The sequence below is a fragment of the Carlito syrichta genome, unplaced genomic scaffold, assembly GCF_000164805.1.
Source record: "Carlito syrichta isolate Samal-C Ts95f unplaced genomic scaffold, Tarsius_syrichta-2.0.1 Scaffold56418, whole genome shotgun sequence".
In the NCBI taxonomy this organism is placed as follows: Eukaryota; Metazoa; Chordata; class Mammalia; order Primates; family Tarsiidae; genus Carlito; species Carlito syrichta.
The window spans coordinates 21614-32933 of NW_007000514.1; the positions used below are offsets into that span (position 1 = coordinate 21614).

Consider the following 11320-nt stretch of genomic DNA (forward strand, 5'->3'; position numbering starts at 1 on the left):
CCTGCTGGGCTCCAGTGATCCTTCCGCCTCAGCCTTAGCTAATTTTTTAATTTATTGTAGAGACGAGGTCTCGCCAAGTTGCCCAGGCTGGTCTCGAACCCCCAGACTCAGGCAATCCTCTTGCCTCCGCCTCCCAAAGTGTTGGGATGACAGGCGTGAGCCATCGCAGTCAGCTGGGGTTCTCATTAATAAAGGAACTCTTACATACCATGCTGGTAACTAAGTAATCCTGGAAAATTGTTTGTTGCAGGGGTCATTACGATTTTATAGGGTAGGCAAAAATCAGACCTACCCCCCGCTGTCAGCCAGCAAACAGCATCACAGCGGAAGGCCAGAAGTGCTTGCCTGAGTAAGCAGACACACCAGGCTCTTGTGCATGGCTGGGAAGGTAGCCAGGCCCCAGGACATGCCTGACACCAGGCCTTACTGCTTAGAAGCAGGAGAGGCCATCCAGTCTCGGCTCAGAGCAGGGTGTCAGTGGGCACTTAAAGCTTCCCCCTTAGCCGGGCATGGTGGTGTGCGCCTGTAGTTCCGGCTACTTGCAAGGCTGAGGTGGAAGGGATTCCCAGAGCCCAGCAGTTCGAGGCTGGGGTGGCCGGGAGTGTGCCATTGCACTCCACACTGGGCGACAAGAGTGAGACTCTGACTCAAAAAAAAAAAAAAAAAAGCTTCCTCCCCTGTCACTGGCTTGAAGACTCATCACATGCCTACCTGGGGCTTTACTGTATCTCAGGTCACTTTTCCACGGGGCACACGACACGAGCATAAGGCAAAGCGACAAGGATGCAGGCTTTATCCAGCCGTGCTCCCGCCATGTGCTCTGCCCAGCCAGCAGACCCAGCAGCTGTGCCCACTCCCCTACTTCCAAGTCTCGGCTTTGGCGACCTCCTGGAGATTGGAGGAAACCCCCACGGTGAGGACCTGGGGTGGGCAAGCACCCTCGATGGCCACGTCCCTGAACAGACCGAGAAGCCGGCGGCCTCACCTTCTCCAGCCGGATCCTGTCTCCGCACACGACGTCCAGCTCGTTTTCAATGAGGATCAGGTCCTCAGCGGTCACCTTCCACTGGTGGCTGGCAAAGTGCACCACGGCGAAGAGCCGGCCGAACTGCCCTGCGGCGATCAGCTGGTTCACCTTTCCCACGACCTCTGTGGGAGGTGGGAAGGGGTCACCACAGCAGGCCCGGGAATTCCGGTGGAGGGGGCCTGGGGCAGATGTGACACGGCACCCCTGCATACCTCACGTGGGCGACCCAGGCCTGCCTGCCTTCCCATGGGCCTGAGCACCGGCTGGTCAGTCCGCTGCGCCCAGGGGTACTGGCACCCTGACACGCAGGGCTTTTTTCTTTTGAGTCGGGGGCTCTCACTCTGTCGCCCAGCTGGAGTATAGTGGCACGCTCACAGTAACCGCAGCCTCAATCTGCTGGGCCCAGGCGATCCTTTAGCCTCAACTCCCAAGCAGCTGGGATCACAGGACGTCCCCTAGACTTTGCCCTGTGCCCGGCTCAATTTCTGCGACCCGGGTGGGCGCAAACCTCTACCACGCATGTTCCTGCTCATTATGAGTAAGGAGCCGGCAGATGGGGCATGTGCGCACCAGGCAGGAAGGCCAGCTGCAACAGGGACATGAGAGCAAGGCCCGTAGGCTGGGCCACCCCACCCACACGCCTGCTCCCAGCCCTGCCTCTGCCATCACTGCTGACCCACGTCATGGTGCCTCTACCTGGTACCGCTGGGTCTCAACAAGCACATGCCGGATGCCAGCCCACTGGCCTGGCCCAGGGCTGGGCACGGGGCTGGACCCAGCACATCTCAGGCCTCAGGAGAGGCAAGACCAGAAGCCACACCTGCAGGGGCGGAGGTCGGGTGTGTCTATTTCTCTTGCAGTCTCTGAAACAGTATGCTGGATACTGGAGGGCTCCCCACTATGACCGGGATTTTCAGCTCTCTGGCAAAGCGAGGATCATGGCAAGAGCGGCCCACGCCGGCCCTTCAAACAACACGCGCATCAGCTTGACGTCACTCCGATACCCGCATGCTTCCCCCACGGCAGAACGGCGCCGGCTCCGTCCATCACCCTGCCTGGCTGTCCTTCTGCTGGGAGACCTGTCCCCGAGGCCATGCCCCTCTGACAGCGGGAGACCAGCCAGACCTGCCCCATCACCCGCCTGCAGCGTGGCGGGCGCTCACGGGGCAGTGGTGGGGGGTGGGCACTTAACGTTCGTGTCAACCGGCAAGGACAAGTGAGAACGCTCACGCCGCGCTGTGTCTGGGAGCCCGAGATGTGGCGTCCTCACCCGGTGGCCCTGCAGGGGCCGGGCAGGAGGCGGCGTGGTCCCTGGCTCGGCTCGGGACACGTACCTGTGTGGTGCTGGGTCTCCTCCACGGGGTCCGGCAGAACCACCTCTAGCCACGGAGGCGAACTCAGGGTTGTTTTAGGAACAAATCTGCACAGACACGTCACATGCAAATGTCACACATGGAAAGGCAGCTTCCAGATGCCAGGAAGTGGCTGTCATGGGGTGCCAGAGAGACGGGGCTGGATGGGGCCCTATACTGTCGCGTCGCTTGTGACCCTTGGCCAGTGCGGGCTGTCCTCGCACACTCCCAGGGGCCCGTGGGCCGGGAGTGGGCGTGGTTGAGCGGGCCTGTGTGCATGTGGCTTGCTGACACGATGCTGGGATCCCAGGCCATACCCGCGCTGGCTCTTGGGCACAGATACCCCCTCTCGGGTGTGATCCCGAGGCCAGGCTCCCATGAATCACTCATTCAGCCATCAGGGCAGGAATCCTTGGCATGGCTCCAGAAAAAACCCCTGGGTATGCCTCTCAGTCCCGGGCCGGTGCCCACCCAAGCAGACTGGATGCTCCTGCTGACCTCAGGGCGCAGGCTGACGTGCTCTCCTCTCCTCCCCCACAACGTGATGCAGAGTGTGGCCCTCTGCCCCTCTCCTGGCATCCAGGGGCCCCACGGGCCACTCTCCCTGCCGCCTCCTCAGCCCCCTAACTCCTCCTGGGTGGGCGCCTGTCCCTGCTTCATACCTGGTTTGAGAAGCAGGAACACACGCACCTGCCCTGAGGGGCTATGGAGGGCTCAGATGGGACAGGGTTCCCAGTGCAAACAGCGGACGGGGGTGGAGGGGAACGGGACACTCTCTCGGCACTCAGCCCGGCAGCAGCAGCCTCGCCCCGTCTGTCCCGTCCTGGAGTCACCACCTGCCTCCCTGCCCTGTCCGCCCCAGGGATGCCAAGCTGGGGCAGGCATCAGGGCACCAGACATTGTCTCCTCGCCTGACCTGGTTGGGGGCGGGTTGGGGAGTGTGTGTGGGGGCGGTAAGGGAGGGAGAAAGGTGAGAAGAGGACCAGACTCAGAATGAGGAGGGCGGTCTTTCTTCTTCTTTTTTTTTTTTTTTGAGTTGGAGTCTCACTCTGTCACCCAGGCTGGAGTGCAGGGCCACACTCACGGCCACCGCAGCCTTGATCTGCTGGCTTCCAGCGATCTTTCCGCCTCAGCCTTCCAAGTAGCTGGAACTACAGGCATGTGTCACCATGCCCAGCTCAGCTTTTGATTGATTGTAGAGACGAGGTCTTGCCATGTTTCACAGGCTGGTCTTGAACCCGTGGCTCAGGCAATTTTCTCACCTCCGCCTCCCAAAGTGCTGGGATGATAGGCGTGAGCCACTCTGCCCGGTCCGGAGGGGGGTCTTTCTTTTTTTAACTGGCTATCTACAGAGGGGAGGAGAGGGCAGAGCCCAAATATTCAGATTGTTTTTAAGCGCTTGTGGCCGCTGTTGCCAGAACGTGAACTTTCAGTCTTTCTACCCCAGGGCTGTGGGAGGAAGGAAAAAGAAAAGACAGAAAGAGTTGCTTTGTGGGAAGATGGGCCAACCCCCATGGTGAGGACCAGGCCAGGCTCCACACGAGGACTGGGCCACCTGTCACATCCACCAGTGCGGGAGGCCACACAGATCCCAAAGGCATGACTGCTCCCCTGCCTGCTGTCTCAGCGCTCCCAGAAGCATGAGCTCTCTGGCTTGTGGCCAGGCAGTGGCCTCGAGGGACGGGAGCCGGATGGCGGTGCCTCTAGAAACCCTGACTCGGCTGACATTTGGTCTCTTCACCTGGGTCTGGCAGTGCCCAGGGTGAAAAGAACAAAACTGGGAAAACTAGGCTGGGTGTGGAGGTGCACGGCTATCATCCCAGCACTTTGGGAAGTCGAGGCAGGAGGATCGCTTGAGCCCGGGAGTTCGAGACCAGCTTGGGCAACTTGGAGAGACCTTGTCTCTAACAATAAATTTAAAAAATTAGCCGGGTGAGGTGACGCATGTCTGTAATCTCTGTTACCCGGGAGGCTGAGGCAGGAAGATCGCCTGAGCACAGGAGGTGGAGGCTGTGGTGAGCCATGATCACGCCACTGCACTCCAGCCTGGACAACAGAGCAAGACCCTGACTCAAAACAAAAACAAAACCCCCACACACAAACCCCTGGGCACACTGGCCCTGGCAGAGAGGTTCTGTCCTTCCATATGGGACACAGAAGAGCAGCCCCATCTAGCCAGACGCTTACCTGTGACTCCTTCCCACACCAGATTCAAGTTTCCATCTTCTCTGAGAAGCAGAAAAGACTACTGCCTCTACTGCTGCTGAGAACCCTGGCGCTGCATTCGCGGCAGCCAGCATGTCTGAGTGCCTACTGTATGCTGGGCACCGCTCCAAGCTCCTCAAATGTACACATTTTCTTAGTTCTCACCAAGCCCCACGGGGACAGACACCACTACCACTTCCACTGAGCAGAGGCCCGACATCGCGGGCACCGAGGGCCAGGCTAGGATTGGACGCGGGGTCCCTGCAGGCACCACCACCCTCCATTGCTCCCGTGTTCCCTCTCAGTGAGCACGATGTTGTCAAATGTGCTCTACGATGTATAATAATCCTCTTATCAATTTTTCCTTGTATACATTTTTTTAATTTTTTGAGTCGAGTCTCACTCCGTCGCTCAGGCTGGAGGGCAGTGGCATGCTCACGGCCACCCCAGCGTTGACCTGCTGGGCTCTGGCGACCCTTCCACCTCAGCCTTCCAAGTAGTGGAACTACAGGTGCACACTACCATGCCAGGCTAGTTTTGCGATTGTAAAGACAAGGTCTCACCAAGTTTCCTGGGCTGGTCTTGAGCCCATGGGCTCAGGCAATCCACTCGCCTCGGCCTTTCAACAGGCTAAGCCACCATGCCCGGCCTTCTTGTATAAAAAATTTTTTTTTTTGAGTTGGAGTCTCACTCTGTCACCCAGACTGGAGAGCAATGGCCGCTCCTGGCCACCGCAGCCTCTACCTGCTGGGCTCCAGCGATCCTTCCGCCTCAGCCTTCCAAGTAGTTGGAACTATAGGCGTGTGCTACCACAGTCGGCTAATTTTTGACTTATTGTAGAGATGAGGTCTCGCTAAGTTGCCCAGGTGGGTCTCGAACCCGCGGGCTCAGGCAATTAACTCACCTCGGCCTCCCAAGGCGCGGGATTACAGGCTGAGCCACCGAGCCCGGCTAAAATTTTAACACTGAATGTGCTTTTTCAAATTCTACAGCTTCCTTCTAGAGAATGTGACATTACCTCCCCGTTTGGAGATCTCAAGTGAGGACTCATAGCTTCTCTGTAATAAATGAGTGAAGACAGCTTTCTCCTTTCTCTCGGGTCTTTTGCAGTTTTGTCTAAATCTATTTCAAGAGTTTGTGAAAAATACAATTTGAAAGGTTAAGAGAAATTTAAATATCCTCGGAACCCCCAAGTAGGAAGTTCTGACTTGAGAAAGATGGTTCTACAAGTGAACAGTCACCAGACCCACATTTTACATTACCTTTGTGGAAGCGAAGAGCTCTGGGAACGGAACCTTCGAGAAGCCGACCACAGGGAGGCTGAGGGAACAAGGGAGACGTGGTCGTCACTCCTGGAAAACACAGACTGCCCTCATAATGCTAGACGCACAACGGCTGTTACTGGTATCTGGTTTAAACCACCTTGCAATGCACCTACAGAGATGCCGCAGTAGACAGAACTAGGACATCATCTAGAGCTTTGACGCTTCCCACGCCACGTGAAAGCGCCTGAGGCTGGGCGCAGTGGCTCAGGCCTGTAACTCCAGCATTGTGGGGGGCCAAGGCAGGAAGACTGCTTGAGCCCAGGGGTTCAAACCCAGCCTGGGCAATGCGGCGAGACCTCAACTCTACCAAAAATAAAAACTTCACCCGGTGTGACAGTGCACACCTATAGTCTCAGGTACTAGAAGGCTGAGGTGGATGATTGCTCGAGTCCAGGAGGTCTAGGCCCACTGCACTCCTGCCTGTGGGACAGAGTGAGACCTTGACTCAAAAATAAACAAACAAATAAATGCGACAAAAAGCCGAGCTGTAATTCACACACCATAAATCCCCCCACCCCACCCCGAGAGCTCACCCATGAGCAGCGGCTCCCTGCTGGTGCCTTCTTGGCAAGTTTCTCCTCTCCACCCCACCTGGGGCTTGGCCCTCAGATTTGAGCTCTCTGTCTATGGCCACGCCCCCATGACGGCATCCCATCAGACGGACTTAAACGTCCCCTGTAGCTGAGGATTCCCATGTTGACACCCCCAGCCAGGACTCCTCCTCTGGGCTTGCACTCATCCATCTGCCACTAACACTTGCGAGTGCCTGAGCCTGTGGGTTCGAGACCCGCCTGGGCAACTTGGCGAGACCTCATCTCTACAATAAATAAAAAAATTAGCCGGGTGTGGTAGCACGCGCCTGTAGTTCCAGCTACTGGAAGGTTGAGGCAGAAGGGTCACCGGAGGCCAGCAGGTCGAGGCTGCGGTGGCCTGGAGCGGCCACTGCACTCCAGTCTGGGCGACAGAGTGAGACTCCAACTCAAAACAAAACAAAAACACTTGTGCATCTATGGGCACCTCACATCCAGAGCCCCCGATGCCCCGGGCCTGCTTGCCCTACGCTGCTCCCATCTCCCATGAGGGCAGCTCTGTCCTGCTAGTTGCTCAGGCCGGCCCCTCTGTCACTAACCCTGCTCTCACACGCCTCGGCCAAGCCACCAGCGCACCTGCCGGCTCAGCGCACCTGCTGGCTCTGCCTTTGAGGGGCAGGACTTGCCCGTTTCGTCCTCCTCTCGCCTGGGTGACTCCCAACACCTCCCCCTCGCTCTAGCCTTCCCTCTCTGCATGGCTTCTAAGGGGATCCTGTTAAAACTCAGATCACGTCACCATTTTACCGAGTATCCCAAGGCGTCCCATTTCGTTTAGAGAAAAAGGCAACACCTGCATGGTGGCCCACAGTGCAAGGGCAATACGCCTCTCCTGTCTCTCTGACTCCACCCCTCACACTCTAAGTCCCCTCCACACCTGCCACCTGCTTCCTCATGATTCCCAAAACACGCCAGGCACATCAGAGCCATTATCTGGGCCCCTGCTTCACCAGGTATCCCCAGGGCTAATTCCCCCAGGCCTCCATGCAAGCAATGCAAACCCTGTCTCAGCAGTGAGGCTTTTCTCCACCTCCTATTTAAAGTAGAATCTCTCGGGAGGGCTTAGCGGCTCTCACCTGTCATCCCAGCACTTTGGGAGGCGGAGGCGAGAGAATTACCTGAGCTCAAGGGTTCGAGACCAACCTAAGCAACACAGTGAGACCTTGCCTCTGTAATAAATAAAAAATTTAGCCAGGTGTGGTGGCGCACACCTGTAGTTCCAGTTACTTGGAAGGCTGAGGTGGAAGAATCGCCGGAGCCCAGCAGGTCGAGGCTGCGGTGGCCGGGAGCGGCCACTGCACTCCAGCCTGGGCAACAGTATGAGACTCAAACTCAAAAAAAAAAGACCTCTCCCTCCCGACTCATGATTTCTTTTTTATGAGTTGTATGGGGTTCTAATATCCCGTACAATTTGCTTATTTTAAAAAACTGCCTCTCTGTACATGGCCACCCCTCCCCATCAGAATGTGAGTCCTCTTAAAAGCAGGGACTCTTGTTTTGCATTCATTTATTTCTTTTCCCCATAAACATTGTTTATTACACAGATGAACCCTGATCCTTGTGATGGGCTTATCCGTAGGATATCTGGTAGAGAGCATAGGACCAGGGCCTCCAAATTTCTTGGATTCACAGTGATGAGGGTCAGTTACTAGCAGTGTCTGGTCACACTGATCTCCTTCATGGAAGCGTCATCCACGTATTTTTGGTAATCGGCCACCAGGGCTTTGGAGATGGACAGGCAGATAGCATCAATCTGGACCACATGACTGCCACCCTTCACATGGACATGAATGTCCACGCCAGCAAACCGCTCTTTGCCCAGAAGCAGAACTGGTTCCAGTAGCTTGCACTGCAGCGTGCGTGGCTCGATCATCTCCAGGGGCCACCTGCTCACCTTGATAAGGCCGTTGCCGTGTTCGCAGTCCGCCACAGCTGTGGCTGTCTTCTTTTGGTCAAAGACCTGCGTGGACTGCAGACGGCCCTTGGGTGGCATGGCTATTAGGGGCATTGGTAAGAACTCCTCACCCAATTCAGTGCCGAACTGGAAAAGGAAAGCTTGGGGCCTCTCTGATCACTTTTCAGGGTCTGTTTTGTATTTATTATTGACTTAGTCACCGCCAACGATATTTATTCACTAAGCCATCCACTAAAGCCTCTGCTGGAATGTTCCAGTGACGGGGAACTCAGTACCTCTTTTGGGTCATCCCACTGTTGAAAGCTCAGTTAGCAAGTTTCTGCACCCAATCTGCTTCCCGGTAACTCTCGCCTGTGGTCTTGGCTTTGCCCTGGGTCCACAGGGAACTGATGTGTCCTCTTCTCCCACGGGGCTGCCTGGCACCTGTGACTTTGTCTTTCCATCCTGCCTCCTTCACTCACCCTTCAAGGCCCCGCCCGCTCAGCACCTGGTTCCCTCCGCCGTCCTCCACTGTGAATCTTTGTCTCTTGGAGTGTGAGTCTGTACTGAACACAGCACTCAAGAGGTGGTTTTATCTTGGCAGAATGGACCAAGTCCCACCGCTTTTGTAAAGACTTCCCTGCCTACTGACACCCAAGTTTTATTCTGGAAAAGGTCCAGCATACAAAGTAAAGGGAACAGAATGGTGACCTCTCACCGATCTGTCCCCAGGGTCCACAGGTATCATCAACTCATGGTCTATCTTGCCATCGGGATGGCCTCTGGCCCAACTCGGAGATGCGTAGTGCATTTGTTAATTGGTAAGCTGCACTGACACATCATTATCACCCAAACTCTGTGGCTGACACACGGGTTCACTCTTGCTGCTGTGCATTCTGTGGATTTGGGCAAAGACATGGCAACACACATCTTTTATTATATTATCACACAGAAATGTTGCACAGCCTAAAAACCCTCTGTGCTCTGTCTGTTCCTCCTCCCCTCCCCTTCCACCTCTGACCCCCCCATCCGGGGCAACCACTGATCTTTTTACTGTCTCCATAGCTTTGCCTTTTCTAGAATGTCACTGAGTGGGAATCACACAGCATGTAGCCTCTTCAGATTGGCTTCTTTCTTTCTGAGTCAGGGCTTCACTCCGTCACCCAGGCTGGAGTGTAGTGACTTGATCACGGCTCACTCAGCCTTCACTTCCTGGGTTCGGGTGATCCTTCTGCCTCAGCATCCTGGGTAACTGGGACTACAGGAGTGCATCACCATACTTGGCTAATTATTTGATTTTTTTTTTTTTTAAGTTGGAATCTCACTGTGTCACCCAGGCTGGAGGGCGGTGGCACGCTCACGGCCACCACAGCCTCGACCTGCTGGGCTCAGATGATCCTCCTGTCTCAGCCTTCCATGTAGTTGGAACCATGCCTGGCTAACTTTTTGATTGATTGTAGAGACGAGGTCTTACCAAGTTGCCCAAGCTGGTCTCGAACCCCTGGTCTCAGGCAATCCTCTCGCCTTGGCCTCCCAAAGTGCTGGGATTATAAGCGTAAGCCACCATGCCAGGCTTAATTTTTTAACTTATAGTAGAGACAAGGTCTTGCCAGGTTGCCCAGGCTAGTCTCAAACTCCAGGGCTCGGACAACCTTCTTGTCTTGGCTTCCCAAAGTGTGGGATGACAGGCGTGAGCCACTGTGCCCGGGCCAGACTGGCTTCTCTCAGTAATTTGCACGCATGTTTCTTCCATGTCTTTCCATGACACATTTCTTTTTAGCTGAGTAATATTCCATTGTACGGATGTGCTCTGGTGCATTCAATCATTCACCAGAAGGACTTCTGAGTTGCTTCCAAGTTTTGGCAATCACGAATAAAGCTGCCTTAAACTTCATGTGCAGGTGTCTGCGTGGACCTAAGTTTTCAACGCCTTTGGGTAAATATCAATGAGCTCAGAGATTTTTAAGTAAATCACAGGCATATTGTTTTGTCAGCAAAGATGTCAGTAGATGTAAAAGAAAAAGATTATTATTAGTATTATTTTTGAGTGGGAGTCTCACTTTGCCACCCAGGCTGGAGGGCAGTGGCACGCTCACGGCCACCGCAACCTCGACTAGCTGGGCTCAGGCGATCCTTTCACCTCAGCCTTCCAAACAGCCGGAACTACAGGTGCGCACCACTATACCCAGCTAAGTTTTTGACTTACTGTAGAGACGAGGTCTTACAAGTTGCCAAGGCTAGTCTTGAACTCACAGGCTCAGGCAACCCTCTTGCCTCGGCCTCCCAAAGTGCTGGGATGATAGGCATGAACCACCGAGCCTAGCCAAGGTCTCTAATCTTAATAAAGGCATAGTTTCCTTTCAAATGAATTTAAGCAAAAAATAACAATGAGTCTATTTACTCTCAAATTCTAGGTCTCAAGTGATCCCCCCGCCTCGGTCTCCCAAAATGTTGGTATGACAGGCATGAGCCACCACCACCAGCTGAAAAAGATTTTTTTTTTCTTTTTTTTGAGTTGGAGTCTCACTCCGTCACCCAGACTAGAGTGCAGTTGGCCGCTCCCGGTCACTGCAGCCTCGACCTGCTGGGCTCCGGCGATCCTTCCGCCTCAGCCTTCCAAGTAGCCAGAACTACAGGCGTGCGCCACCACGCCCGGCTAATAAAAAAGATCATTTTAAAATACATAACCAAGACGCCCCCATCAACCCTCCCTGCTGTGTGACCCTGGGCAGGTTCCCTAACGCCTCTGAGCCTCGGTCTGCTCCCCCACAACACGGGGCTTTTGCAGAAGGGAAAGGCTGCCGTCGGGAGTCAAGCTCCTAACTCGAAGAGCCAGGGTCCGAACCCAGATTCCCCCGACTCAAAACCCACGCCGTATTCAACACGGCAGGCGCCCGTCGCACACGGACCACGTGGCGGGGCCGCAGGAC

At 55.3% G+C, this 11320-nt stretch overlaps 1 protein-coding gene and 1 pseudogene across 1 annotated transcript in view; both read right to left on the reverse strand.

Annotated features, from left to right (window-relative positions):
- MRPL21 (mitochondrial ribosomal protein L21) overlaps positions 1–11320 on the reverse strand; it is a 14559-nt gene that overhangs the window by 3086 nt on the left and 153 nt on the right. The window contains exons 2-4 of the mRNA XM_008049717.2: positions 5847–5904; positions 2362–2447; positions 986–1149 (exon numbers count right to left, since the gene is read on the reverse strand). Coding sequence (XP_008047908.1) covers positions 986–1149; positions 2362–2447; positions 5847–5904 — 308 coding nt within the window. The remainder of the gene's footprint in view (positions 1–985; positions 1150–2361; positions 2448–5846; positions 5905–11320) is intronic.
- LOC110594737 lies at positions 5931–8492 on the reverse strand (annotated as a pseudogene).